Raw genomic sequence first — 14,769 nt, 5'->3', positions numbered from 1 at the left:
CACCATTTTTAAGCAAGTACGTGCTTGATACTGTTGGTTTTGAATATATGTCAAATACAAGTCATGTTTTTATTTTGTCTTTCAACTGCGGCATAATTCCTGTCACTTGACTTCCTGTGGTCAGCAGCTCTGCAAGCCGATTGGCTGAGCCGGGATCCTTCTCGCTCCCTCCCTCTCTCTCCCTCGCCTTGGAGCGTCCGTGTGTGCGGCAGCCGCATCTTGTCCAGCGGTCGACATGACGGCCAACATCCGATACAAAAGCCGGATTCCGGTTAAAACGGGTAAGCCTTATCTGACGCTTCTTGTCCCTTTTGCAACGGAGACCAATGCCTTTATTGTGTGTGTGATTTTTTTTTTGGTTTTTTTTTTCTGGGTGTCGCTGTGCATCCTCGCACCTGCTCTTCCTCCTCCTCCCCCATCCTCCAATCCTGGGCGTCTGACTGCCACGGCCCACAGAGGATAGCGCCGAGGTAAAATGCATCATTTATGAGCCAAATGGCATTTCATTTCCGTTATTGGGCAGGATTTTTCTTCTAACTGTATTGGGAATAAAGGGATTTGCTAGATTCCCTCTTTCAAAGTGGAACAGCATCAATCACATCATCTTCTCCCCCTTCACACATCAGCTGTTTTCCCCCCTCGACTTGCTTTTTGTTTCCACTTCCAATAGAATCGCCACACAGCTGCCACACTAGATAGCCTACAGGGTTCCCTTGACCTCGGACCCCCACCCCCGGGTGCTTTCTCCCCCTGTTTGCATGTGATAAGTGCTTCATCTTTGACCATGCGTGGATAAGAAGACAGTTACACACTGCGATTTTGAGCGAGGGAGGATAGGGAATTCAATTATTCTAGTATTGGGTCAAGTCAAAACAACCACAGTGTAATTAGGGGGTTTCAATGATGGTGTGTGGTAGTGGTACTTGGTTGTGATTGGTGCAGACCACGTAGATTCACCCAATCGGGGGTTTTGTGAGTGTTCACAATATGGAAGCTAAATCTTGTTTAGTTTATATAGCAACTGGATTGATTTGTATCCTATGCTATACTTTTTTCCATATATATATTTTTTAATTGTTTAGAATTGTTAGCGTTTCTAGAGCGGTTAGCATGTCCGTCTCCCTGTTCTGATATCGAGGGTTCAATCCACGGTGGATTCCGATTTTCATTTGTGGAGTTTGCATTTCACCTTAGGCTTATGTGGGTTTTCTCCGGGTGCTCCAGTTTCCTCCCGTTTCCGAAAAGCATCCAGGGTAGCCTAGTTGAACAACCCTAAATTGTCGCGAGGTAAAAGTGTAAGCTTGAATGGACGTTTGTCTCATTGTGCCTTGCGATTGGCTGGTCACCAATTTGAGGTTTTTATTCGGAGAATATGAATATATTTTTATACCTGTCTCCAGGTACTCTGCCTAGATGAACTGACAGAATGTGTCTATATATATGTTTATATATATATACTTGAAAAATTTGAATTTGTTTCCGTATATCTTTTTGTGTTGAAGGTAACTCGAAAAATTAATGGAATTAAAAAGTGGTTAATTACAAAATTTGCAGGATGTTTGTAATGTGGTGCTGAGGTCAAAGGTCACAAATTTGGTGATGCTTAGGCGTGCTTTCCGCTTTCACAATGTATTAAATGTCATTTTCTAATATTACAATTGAATAGTGTTAGATATTTCTTAAAAATAGGACACTTTTTGCACACGTCCAGTGCATTCATTTAACAGCATGCTTACTTTGACCAAATCTCGGCGAGCCGACTGCACTTTTGCTTATTATCCTAACAATGAACATAATCACGTAGCTAAATCTACAAATGATGATGAGATTATAAGGCGGCTGAAAAGGGTGATGTGAGGACACAGTGCTATTAACTCTTAAATGCCAGTCTGACCGTGGCAATTTACACAAATCTGCTTAACCTTGGACTCATTGACAGCGCTTGATAAAGTGAAGCAATAAGTAGAATTAGACTAAAATCTGGTAACAAAGGCCAAACATAACATAAATAGTCTCGACAGGAACGATAAAGGAACATAACAAAAGCCACAAGAGGTTCAGCGTGCCAAGCCATGATCTCACTCACGGATTCAGGCATTTTCGAGTTTATTTTTTTTAATCAGGCATTTTCTAATTTATTTTTTTAAATCAGGCATTTTCAAATTTATTTTTTTAATCTGGCATTTAAAAAAAAAAAAAAAAAAAAGCCTTTTTTTTTAACCAGGCATTTTCAATTTTTTGCCTTAATCAGGCATTTTCTAGTTTTTTAAATCAGGCATTTTCTATTCTTTTTTTAATCAGGCATTTTAAATTTTTATTTTTTTAATCAGGCATTTTCTAATTATTTTTTTCTTATCAGGCATTTTCTAGTTTATTTTTTTAATCAGTTGTTTTCTAATTTATTTTTATTTTTAAATCAGGCATGTTCTATTTTTTTTAAATAGGGCATTTTCTAACATACTTGATATGTTCAGAAAGCGTGGCATGATTATTTTTTCCCCTCATTATTTTTACAAGTTAGCACCCCCTCCACTAGATACCCCTAGGCAACCGCCTAGCTCACCTATGCTCCCGGTCCTCCCCGTCAAAATGGATTGGACGTCTCGCGCCGTCAACATCGGCCACAGAGGTGATGATTACGATTTGCTCGTAAGCCACCTTAAGTTAGCAGATGTTGTTCATTGCCGTATTAACAACCCGAGCTAGAGCGGATTGTCTGTTTGCCTCTCACATTTAGGTCACTTCCTCAATATGCGTTAGTCACATGACTGGAGGGATTTGAGATGCGACACAAAATCTACTATTATGCAAAATGTCATGTGGCGTGTTTCGTGTTTCAGGTTCTGGGTTCAAATCCTGATTTGTATTTGCATGGTGTATTTAAAATAACTTTTTTTTTAAGTCCATATTTTTTTGCTTCACGTTGAAAGATGCCAATATCTTTGGATACCAGGTGTTAGTTGGCATCCTGTTATTTGTCGGGTAGTGTTAGAATCATGACCCCCGGGTGCCCCTTTCCTGGCGGATAAGTGAGCCAGACAGATTTGCTATCACAGAAATTCACACTTGGACCAAATCCAGTCAATCCACAATTCATTTTTATTATGGGCTCTCGCGCAGACCTTCCTATGAATTTTCTGGAAAAGGAGGATTAGTACAATGGCAGCAATCATTAAATCCAACTGTATTTGTAGTTGAGAGGACATTTTGTCATCTCACAGTATCACGTTGTCTGTGTAAACCAACTGGGCTGTTGTTGGATAGCGTCCAAAGTGCAAGTGCTCGCATTTCATGGATGTTGCCATCACCGCCGGTGTGCGGTGGTCAAATGTTGCCAGGCAACAAAACGGATGACTTTTGCGTGGTTTTGGCTCTTTGCGTGGGCCAAAAACTTGCTGTTTGAAGTGAATGTTCTACTTTTCAAGTGGTCCAGTTGTCTTTTAAAGAGATTACTATCTTTATTCTTCTCCTTTTTGGCCATACTGAGTAAATTCTGTTGTTATTATTGTCTTGACAGTTATTGTCATCTAAAGTGTCTCATTGGTTTTGTTGTGTTTTTAAATAGCTTTTTTTGTTTGTTATATTATTTTTCTTAATCTCTTATGTGTTAAATTCAACATACAAATTAAAAAAAAATCCACTGATGGAGATAGACATCCAATTCATTTAAACTGGGAAGACTGGCAAATGTTTCAGTGCCTTTGATGGAAGTCAAAATGAATTGGATGTCAAGCGCCTGTTAAGAGTTTTAAAAGGGTAGAATTTGTGCATGAAAGGGTTACATTTCTGTCATTACAGCTTACTTAATGTGTAAATTGAGGCACATTTGCATGCTTACTTGTATTGAATTAGGTTTGATATTATTTGTTTTATAGATAATTTTAAGAAAAATATGTTTTACTGTCTTTTTTAAGTCTTTAATTTGCCACCATTGATGTCAATGGCAGTGAATGAGTTAATTTTCATTTATTTTTTAAAATTAGTTTTCCTACCTATTGTCATTTTTCTAGTCCAAATTCTATTTTAATTTGATTTTTATTTTTTGGGGGGTGTTGTTTAAAATTTCATCCTGTTCTTACCTGCTTCATACAGAAGATAATTTTTGAAAATTTAAATCTTTCATTCTTGCACTCTGATTTAGTTATTTATATTGAGCAAATGTTGAATCTGATTTTGACAGTGTAATTTAGATTCATTCGATTTTGAAAGGCAAAAACTATCTCGAGGACAACATTCAAAGCTCAGAGTGAATGATTACGTTTAAACGCCATTGACGGCCATAGACGTCCAATTCCATTTGGCATTAATCTGTGCCAATGGAACGGAACGCAACGGAGTCAAGTCTCCAAACGCTTGTCCCTCTTTCTGTGGTGACTGCTCTAAAAAGCTCAGACGAGTTGGCTGCAGGCTGACCCACATTTAACTCAAATCTAAAGTGACCAAAACATTCCCTCCGCTTGCTAAGATTGAGATTACGGCTTTGTGGAAATGTCTGATATGAAACTTCAATCCCACTCCACTGGACATTAATTCAAAAGTGATCGTTAGTTTAACTCATTCACTGCCAGTCTAGGTCACAGAGTATGTGCTGTGATAGTTAGTAAAACGGGAAATTGATATTCAAAATCCAGATAGGTGGAAGTAATCTTTTCATCATCATTTAATCGCTTACAACCCATAGATTGGACGTCTATTGCCGCCAACGGCAGTCCAAGAGTTTCGTGATGTGTGGTCACAAAATTGTCATCATTTGGCTTCGTTCTCAAAGTAATTGCAACCATTTCAAAATTATAAGTGGTTGTAATTGACATAGTATTTTATTTGTCTTTAGTCTTCGTTACTTATGACGTCCAATGCTATTTGACTGAGAAAACAACTAAAATGTATAGGATGTTTACTTCCGTCCATAAACAAAAGTACAACTTTATCCATGTCCTATTTAAATTGTTGAATTCTTACTTTTCTGGATTAAAAACAAAAACGTTGCAGGAAAATTTGAAAGATTGACTTTATAGGAGAGTTTTCTTTCTTTCTTTGTGTTTCCTCTCGAATTTGGCAACCCCTGAAACGAGCATTCAGACACTCTTTTGTCACTTGTACTTTTTGGTGTTGAATGGCTCACAAACGTCTCCTGCTGTTTAACCAACACGCCGCCATTCTGTGAAAGTTTCATTTTTTTCTATCAGCGCTGTTCTTGGCCCATTTGAAAGGATTTTTGTATTTTGAAATTGGCGTTGACTGCTGGCTTTTATTGTCGCATGGCTTCCGCTTGTTGACGGCTTCCTGTTGGGATCGCCTGCCAATCAATGAGGCATTGGTTTAATAGAGAATTTTAATTATTCCTTCATAATAGCGAGCTATTATTTCAATAGGCAAAGAAATGTATGTTATTTTTGGCCAATATTTTGAACATGTTTATCAATGGCGAAGCCGAAATGTTCCCATTTTGCCCCGAAAAGATGTTTTTGTTATGATTCTGTGTTGACGACAAACGTCAGCCAATTACGAGATTAGTTCTTTGTCTTCGTCCAGGTTGCCACGACGAAGGTCGTGGCCACTTTCACAGCCAAAATTAGCGGCGTGCTTAAGAGAACAAAAACAAAAATCCGAATTTCCAATGAGTCATGACGAATTCAGAAGCAAAACAAGAATATATATTGGAGAGGCCTTCGATGTATGGAGACAACGCAAACGCCAAAGTGAGTTTTTCTAGAATACTTTCTTGTATTGCAAACTGACGTTTGGAATATGAACACAGTGTAAAGCTATCTTTGTTTAAGGTGTACGTGGGTTAGTCGCTCATTAAAATTAATGGATAATATATATTAATAAATCTCCTTTGTCGATACATTACTAAATCAATTATTGTTTGCCGGCGTGCTGATATGTTGTTGAGGAAAAGTACTGCATAGTTCTCGTTATGGCATAAGAATATCATGTGCGTGTAAATCACCTTTTTTAATTTTTTTTTTAAACTTCTCTTTTCTATTAATCTACCTCACTAAAATGATTAATTGTGCGCCAACTTAACTCCGTTGCCATTTGAAATATTTACGTTTGAAGACATGTACTCAATTATTATTTTTGTATGTAATAGACAAGTTGTAGACTACGCATGCGCAATATCCACGTGGTCATTGCTCACGTTTATATGTAGTTTTTAGCCTCTGCCCAAGATTGGCTTGATTCTCCATGGAAACGTGCTTTTCTGGCAACCCACGGGAGATGAGAATGTGCGTTTATTTTCATCCTGGTTGCAGTGTCATTTCTGGCCGGCAGTCTTGTAAAACATGCCGAGATCGCTATAATGTCTCCCTCTAGTGACGGTAAGCGGTAGTGCGCAGCTCAGTGAACTTCCCACCCTGACAGGGCGTGGCTTCCGCTTGATGGGGAAAGGGGAAAAAAAGATTAGTTTTTGGACTTTATATACGCTACCCACATCATACACGCGGCGGGCGGACACACCCATGCCCACGCGGAACTCTGGCATCTGGAAGCAATTGCCTGCCGGCTCCACTGCCGCAAAACCCTCCTTCTAAATCCATAGATTGGAAATTTTGATTTTTGGAAGTCACCATATTTCATTTTGTAGATGGTTGATTTGGCAAAAAAAAAAATCTTTTGGAAAGAGTTACACTAGAACACAATTTTGGTTGACTTTTTGGGGGTTCTGAATCAAAAACTGATCTTTTTTGGCATGCTGTCACTTGTTTTAAAATAATATACACACATATATATATATATATATATATATATATATTTATATATATATTTATATATATATTTATATATATATATATATATATATATTTATTTATTTATTTTTAAACACTGTGCATCGATTACTGTCATTATTGTGTGTATGTAGTAACAAGCTAGGGCCCTCTCCCTAGTTTTGATTAAAAAAAAAGTCCTCAAATCTGGCCCGCACAAGAACCTTAAGTACAGCCGACATTATCCTGCACTTCTCCACCTTACCACTAGATGGCCAGTTAATGAGTTCCTCGTCAATCCAATTCTCCACCATTCACTCAGGGGTCAAAATCTAACAAGACGTTTAAATCCATTTGGAAACGGTGTAGAATTTCACTATTTTCTAATCCATTACGATGAATTGAGCTTTTTTTTCTTGTTGCCCTGTATCGCCATCAGTGATTTACCACTTTAAAATACATTATAAAGACCCGATCTCAGTATTTACACCCCTCCAGCTCAACGATAACGTTCCAGTCCGTTGGCGGGACTGGCCCGACTGGGGCGCCGCTCAAAAATGCGACATGGACGATAATGTGGATAAACAAGTTGACTTCCCTCACAGGCTCATACTTGCAGCATGAGGAGATCTTTGTTATTGCTAGCAGGGCCCCTTTGCTTCTCTTCCTGCTTAGACAGGTTCCCTGGCTTTTTCCTCTTTTCAGCCTGAGCTCAGCAAAGTTTAGTGTGTCTTAAAAAAAACGGGGGGGAGGGACGTCAAATGAATGAACGTCTTTGATGCCTTTCCCTGGTTTCCGCCCACAAATTGGCAACTCTGTCCGTGAGTTTCCCTCGCTCCGATGCGAATTCCTGCGTACCTGTCTGAACAAGGGTAAGCAGACGGAGGGAGCGCCGTGGAGAAACCCAAAGAGGGTGGTCCATTTTCTCGGATTTTTTCGGGACACGTCGGCCGGCACATTTGCCGTGCTCATAGCATGGATGCCATCATGCTGCAGGAGAAACTAGTGGAAAGACTCCTGTGCCCACGAGTGAGAACGGCTAGACAGAAGGTAAAATAAATAGATGGAAGGCTTCCTAAGGAGATTTTTGGTGAAGTTGTTGAGATTTTTTTTCTTTTCTGGTCAGTGTGTATTTATAGCGATGCGTGAATTCTTTTTTTTTTTTTAGGCAGGCAGGAGATCACGTTTAAGTGCCACCGACGCCGTTAGACGTCAATGAGTTGAGTCGTTTGTTGATTTGTGTTTCCCAGGAGAAGCAGTATGTGGGATTTGCCACTCTGCCCAACCAAGTGCACAGGAAGTCGGTGAAGAAAGGCTTTGATTTCACGCTCATGGTAGCAGGTCGGTTCCAATTTTTTTATCCCTATTTACTTCCCAGAGTTTTTTTTCAGTTTTTTTTCTGCTTTACACAAAATAAAATGATAATGCAACTAAAAAAAATCTGATTTTATAATTCGACAACCTCCTTGATGCTTTAATTTGTAGTTAAGAGGTTAGAAGTGTTGGAAAGTGGACATTTTATTTGATACACTTTGATAATGTAGTATAAAAGTTCAAATGGAGTCATGATTAAAAAGCCATTTTGGTGATTAAAATAAAATTAAAAAGGAATGAGAAGGTTTGGATTGTTTTCATCCCAGCTGAAGCAAAATTTAATATAGTGAAAATATACAATCCCAGTACTATTTTAATCAATCAAATGCGAATATTTCCGATTTTCCCACCAACTCTACTGCCATGTGTTATGTACATATGTGTAATATATCATATTTGGACCTCAACAGTAGTCAATGAGTTCAATCTTTAACATCCTTGAAAGTTTCAATAGAATGTTATGTGCTCCAAAATAACATGACAAATTTGCTTGTTAAATTACAAAGACTTTTCACAAAGAGATAACATTTATTTCATGACTTATTTATTGAATGATGAACATCTAAACTAATTTACCATGTTTATATCAATCAAAGTTATGATTTATGATAGCTGTATTAAAATGATTTCCCCGATTGATTAATCTATATGACATTTATAGAGTTGAACAACTGAAAAAAGAGTATTATTTTTAATGACCTTAGCAACTACAATACAAAGCTTGATTTAAAATGAAAGAAGTTTCTATGCTGAGTTTAACAGACAGGATTCAAGGGTTCCAGACAAGTCAGGTACTAAAACCTACCTATAAAATGTCTGGTGTTTAATAGGTCATAATGACTCGAGACACCAATGCGCATTGTGCAAGGGCAAAGTCAAATCATTTTAACGCCATGTATTTACTGTCTTCATAGTCCAAGCCTGCTCATTTTTCTTGTTGTCGTTGACCCATCAGGCGAATCGGGCATGGGCAAGTCCACTCTGGTCAACAGCTTGTTCCTCACAGACCTCTACAAAGACAGAAAGCTTCTGAACGCCGAGGGTAAGTTTCATAATGATCGGCTCCATTTCCACCGCCGACTGCTTTGATGGATGTGCGGCTGAGAATTGCTATTTATAGAACTTGTACTTTTCTCGCATCAAAAACGGACGGAGGAGGCTCCACCCCCTCACTACTGAAAGCTCGTATTGAGATATAGCGTTAGACCCACGTGGAGTTGAAATCACGGGATCCCCATTGACGGCGATAGACGTCCGCTTTTTTTCCCCCCTTCTTGGTGGAATTCAGAGCGCATCAACCAGACGGTGGAGATCATCAAACATACGGTGGACATCGAGGAGAAAGGAGTCAAGCTGAAGCTCACCATCGTGGACACGCCGGGCTTCGGGGACGCCGTCAACAACAACGAATGGTGAGCTGCTGGGGACGCCCTCGCTTTGTAGCTCGCCGGCTCGCTCAAACGTGTTTACGTGTAGCTGGAAGCCCATCACGGACTACATCGATCAGCAGTTCGAGCAGTACTTCCGAGACGAGAGCGGCCTCAATCGGAAGAATATCCAGGACAACCGGGTTCACTGCTGCCTTTACTTCATCCCCCCATTTGGACACGGGTGAGGACATTGATTTCACTCCCAATTCAATTTCCCTTTCTTTTGTCCAATCCCATTTCAGCCTTTACCTGTTGCCGTGTGTGTCAATCTAATCTGCCCGAAGAGCCTTCCGAGTCACTAACGATGGCCCGTGTGACTTGACCTTCATTAGCTGCCACTGACAGAGCTAGATGTTCACTTATTTTTGATCTGGCAGGACCGGAAGCAAAACGATCACGCGTCAGTGCCTTTGACGGCTATAGAGGTCTGATCTTTTTGGACTGTGAGGGATCCTTCTCTGCCAGGCTCTCAAAGTCCAAATGGATTGGGCGTCGGCTATATCAACGGTAGAGAATGAGTTAAACCAGGGTTGCCAAACGCCTTTTTTTTTGCAGGCCGCAGAGTAGTTGTGGTTTCTTTCAAAGAGAGACGTTCCATTGGCTAATAATCGCCGCAACGATTCCTAGACTAATTAATTGACAACTGTCTTGATAGTTGATGGATCGAGACTGAGTTGACCTAAATATGATCTAAATCCTTTTTCCATCCTTTTAATAGCAAATCTTATCGTTTAATTTATTTATGTATACGACAGCAAATGGGCGAATGAGTGGTTAACGCGTCGGCTTTGCAGCGGGGATCCTGGGTGCAAATCCAGGTCGGGCCATCTGTTTGCATGTTCTCCCTGGGCCTGCGTGGGTTTTCTCCAGGTATTCTAGTTTCCTCCCACATTCCAAAGACATGAATGGTAGGCTGATTGAACACTCTAAATTGCCCCTAAGGTATGAGTGTGAACGTGAATGGCCGTTTGTATTATTGTGCCCTGCGATTGGCTGGCCATCAATTCATGGTGTCCCCCGCCTCTGGCCCGAAGTCAGCTGGGATGGGCTCCAGCACCCCCCGCAACCCTAGTGGGGATAAAGTGGTTCAGAAAAGGACATTTTTTTCTCTCCTATTTTTTTTTTTACTTATTGTTCCTCAAAATACACTTAATAACATTATGCTGTGTCAGTACGTAGACCCAGTGATAACATTTACGTTCCGCAATGCACGTGTTGGCCCAGGTTGCGTCCCGTGGATGTTGAATTCATGAAAGCTCTGCACGAAAAGGTGAACATCATCCCGCTCATCGCCAAAGCCGACTGCCTGACGCCTAGCGAAATCAAGAAGCTGAAGGATCGAGTGAGTGGCAACACACAACGCTCACGGTACGGTGCCCCTGACGCTAATACTGATCCGAATGTGTGCGCTCGAGCGCAGATACGAGAGGAAATCGACAAGTTCGGCATCAAAGTCTACCAATTCCCCGAATGCGACTCGGATGAGGACGAGGAGTTCAAACAACTTGACAAAGAGCTGAAGGTGAGCGTTGGTCATGTCATTCATTTACAGTGCAGTCTTTGCGAAGTTTCCAATTGTTGGCTTAAAGTGCAGGTACAGCTCCAAAAAAACAGTTGCCTACAAATTCGGTTTCATCAAAATAAGCGACTGTAGCAATGTGTTGTTTTGACGCAGACCTTACGTCGGCGACAGTCAAAGTCCACGAAACGTCCAGTTCACTCTTAAATCAATCAAAAGCCTTTATTGCCATCATACACAGCTGCGTATAACGAAATTGGTGGTGCCACTCCAAGCTTTTCAAAGTGTGTTTTCCCAGTAAAAAAAAAAACATATTTGTATAAAAGTATAAAAAAATCACATCCCGGCTAGGTGAATTCTAAAATATTGCACAGATTCTAAAATATTGCACAGATTCTAAAATATTGCACAGATTTCTAAGCTATTGCACATTGTTATTGCACAGAAGGGATTGTGTGTCGTGCTAACTCAAGTTAGCATCTTATCTCATTTTCTGAACCACTTTATCCTCATTAGAGTCGCGGGGGGTGCTGGAGTCAATCCCAGCTGTCTCTGGGCCAGAGGCGGGGAGCACCCTGAATCGGTGGCCAGTCAATCGCAGGGCACAAGGAGACAAACAACCATTCACGCTCACACTCATACCAAGGGGCAATTTAGAGTGTCCAATCAGCCTACCATGCATGCTTTTTGGAATGTGGGAGGAAACCGGAGTACCCGGAGGAAACCCACGCAGGCCCGGGGAGACCATGCAAACTCCACACAGGTGGAGCGACCTGGCGCGCTAACCACTTGACCCACCGGGCCGACCAACTCTCCATCCACAACAAATTATTTTGATGTGAATTTTGACTTTAACAATAAAATCCAACTCGTGCAGAAATTCAGGTGACATGACCAACGTAGAAACGCAACTCGTTTGTAACTTGAGGACTCCCTGTAATTAGTAAATCTAATCAAATATGTTTTCAATACAACATCGATTTATCTTTTAATTTTTATTTGCAGAAACCGTGACCAATTTGCACTCACCGATGAGTGGATGACAGATTAAATTCTAAGAAAATGAACAATTCGAATGGATTCATTGCTATTGAGATCATTGCTGAATTAATACCATATTTAACCACAAATGTATTTATCTTGACACGTCCTCCATAGAAATAAATCTGTTTGCATACATGTGTACAGGAGTGCACCCCATTTGCCGTGATTGGCAGTAACACGGTGGTGGAAGCTCGAGGTCAACGAGTACGAGGGCGACTGTACCCCTGGGGAATTGTTGAAGGTGGATTTTTTATATAGTACATCATTCTACTTTTTCTGTCCTTAGAATTTTTCACCTTATTTTTGTGGGATGTGTTTATTCTGCGCAGTGGAAAACCAATCCCACTGCGACTTTGTCAAGCTGAGGAACATGTTGATCCGCTCACACATGCACGATCTCAAAGATGTCACATGCGACGTCCACTATGAGAACTACAGAGCGCAGTGCATACAAGAGATGACAAGGTAGGCTGTGTTTTTATTTTAACAGGTCCAGTATTGATGTTTTCAGTTGTGGAAATAAATAAAGCAGTTGCGACAACACATTACGCCCGTCGCCAAATACCGTTTCACGTCCTTAAAGTCGCTAAAAGTTTAAATCTGCATACGGCGAATGACGTCCGGTTTGTCAAACACAAAAAATAAGTATGATTATTTGAGTCCCGTAATTTTACAATGATTTTCTTCTCATCAAACTTCAATCTTCATGAGCTAAAAGTCTGAACCCGAGAAACCAAACAAGTTCAAATTACTTAAATCTCATAATATTTCAATGTATGAATCATTTTTGTAATATTAGGTATTTTCTCTTGTAATATTATAATGTATGTCTTCACCCTTGTAATATTGCGACTTTAATCTCCTAATATTTTGACCATTATTTTTTAATTTTGACCGGGTACTTTCTAAATGTTTTATGAATACACTCACCTCAGAAACTTTCACTCCAAAGTTTGCATCATGAAGTTGATTTGAATCACTGACTTGGCCCATTTTAATAAGATTTCAGAAAATCATATTTTACCTATTAAGATTAGATTAGATAACTTTATTCATCCTGTATTTGGGAAATTTCACTGTCACAGTAGCAAGTGGGTGAGAATACAGACACAGGAAAAGACATAAATGAATAGGTAATAAATAAGTTAGTAAATAAAAAAAATAAAATAAAAAATGTAATAATTTAATATTACATATGCATATATCACCAATAATGCCTGTTTCCCAGTAAACTGGCGCAGGACACCCGCATGGAGAGCCCCATCCCTATCCTCCCGCTGTCCACCCCGGATGTGGAGACTGAAAAACTGATCAAAATGAAAGATGAGGAGGTAAGACCATTGTTCCACAAACTAATGCCACTATGATCGGATTGCTCCTCTATCGCTATCAAGGACAGTCATTGTGATAAAATGTAGTTTTTTTGTTTTTTTGTTTTTTTAAATGACACGTATGTTAGGTTAGGTTAGATTAGAACTTTATTTCATCCCGTATTTGGGAAATTTCTTGGTTGCAATAGCAAGACAGACACAAGACATTGTAGACCTAGGTGAAAAAAACTGGAGCCACACACATTTACGATGCTAACAACTTCTTTTGAATGCGAACAGCTGAAGCGGATGCAAGAGATGCTGACTAAAATGCAGCAGCAGATGCACGACAAGGACTAGCGGCCAAGTCAAACACGATGCGACACCATTTTTTGGTTCCTACATTCAAGGTCAGCAGCTTTTTCTTTTTTTTTTATAAACAGCTCATCTACCCGGTTGCCCGCTTTGTCCGAGCCGCCCCCTCCCTCACAAAACCCCCAGCTGTGGTTGAACCATATAAAAAAAAGGCCTAACTTAATCAGGGTACGTCATTTAAAAGTGGAATGGTGTTTTTTTTTTGTTTTTAATTCAGTGTATGAGGGAGCGACTCTCTTCTGTGTTCACAATATCCCTTTTGCACAATGGCTTTCCATTTATTTAAATGAACATGGTGATCATAAGAATGCATTATTTATATCAGTTTAGGATTATGGAGCAGCTTTTATAGTCATTGGTTGGCTGTTTCTAAATGCACTTAATGCCACACGTCAAATGTGAACTTTGAATGCATGTAAAAATCTAAACTTTTTTGTGTTTTTTGAGTTAGTAACGGCGCAAATAGTGGATAATAGTTTTTTTTTTTCCATATTGTGAATTTTGTCATGAAGAAGAGCAGTGTGTGAATGAGTACGAACAAAACTGCATCTTCCTTCTGTCCATCATGACAAATAATAAACATATTTCTCCTTATTCTATCAATGAAGTTAGTTGTCTGTCATTTCCGGCTGGCATGAAACTTTTATCTGTAGCTGACATTCTTCCTTTATTCCCGGCACAACGGAGCAATAATGTCTGCGTCTTGGAAGATTTAAGCGTTTTGTTTTAGGTTCAACTTTTTTTCATCAAAAGGGGAAGATTTACACTTTGTATTGCTTTTTTTATTGTTTTTTTTTGTGAGTGAAAATGAACATTTCAGTGAATAAAATGTTCAACTTCAATTTAATCTATATGCTGGAAAATACAGTACTTTGGTGCAGACAATATGACACAAAGTTTAATGAATGTGAATAACAGTTTTTCACAAATCTTTGCTCTAAAATGGTCTTTGAAATTTTCAATGCCAAAGTAAAGTTCAGTTCCTTACTTTTAAAGGGATCAAT

General features: G+C 39.6%; 1 protein-coding gene across 4 annotated transcripts; it reads left to right on the top strand.

Annotated features, from left to right (window-relative positions):
* Positions 1-134: 134 nt before the first annotated feature.
* On the top strand, positions 135-14,364 carry septin5a (septin 5a). Of its 4 annotated transcripts, XM_077601045.1 has the most exons (12): positions 135-281; positions 457-470; positions 7,964-8,054; positions 9,043-9,129; positions 9,376-9,499; positions 9,564-9,698; positions 10,742-10,859; positions 10,938-11,039; positions 12,225-12,321; positions 12,410-12,545; positions 13,309-13,411; positions 13,691-14,364. In XM_077601045.1, the coding sequence occupies exons 1-12, from the start codon at positions 236-238 to the stop codon at positions 13,748-13,750; spliced, it is 1,113 nt and encodes a 370-aa protein (XP_077457171.1). In that variant the 5' UTR covers positions 135-235; the 3' UTR covers positions 13,751-14,364. The 4 variants fall into 4 exon arrangements, with proteins under 4 accessions (XP_077457171.1, XP_077457170.1, XP_077457172.1 ...); XM_077601044.1 differs by lacking the exons at positions 135-281; positions 457-470 and adding an exon at positions 5,279-5,699; XM_077601043.1 differs by lacking the exons at positions 135-281; positions 457-470 and adding an exon at positions 7,480-7,763.
* Positions 14,365-14,769: the final 405 nt, after the last annotated feature.

The sequence above is a fragment of the Stigmatopora argus genome, chromosome 5 (assembly GCF_051989625.1).
Source record: "Stigmatopora argus isolate UIUO_Sarg chromosome 5, RoL_Sarg_1.0, whole genome shotgun sequence".
NCBI classification, from domain to species: Eukaryota; Metazoa; Chordata; class Actinopteri; order Syngnathiformes; family Syngnathidae; genus Stigmatopora; species Stigmatopora argus.
This window is presented reverse-complemented; position numbering and strand designations above follow the sequence as displayed.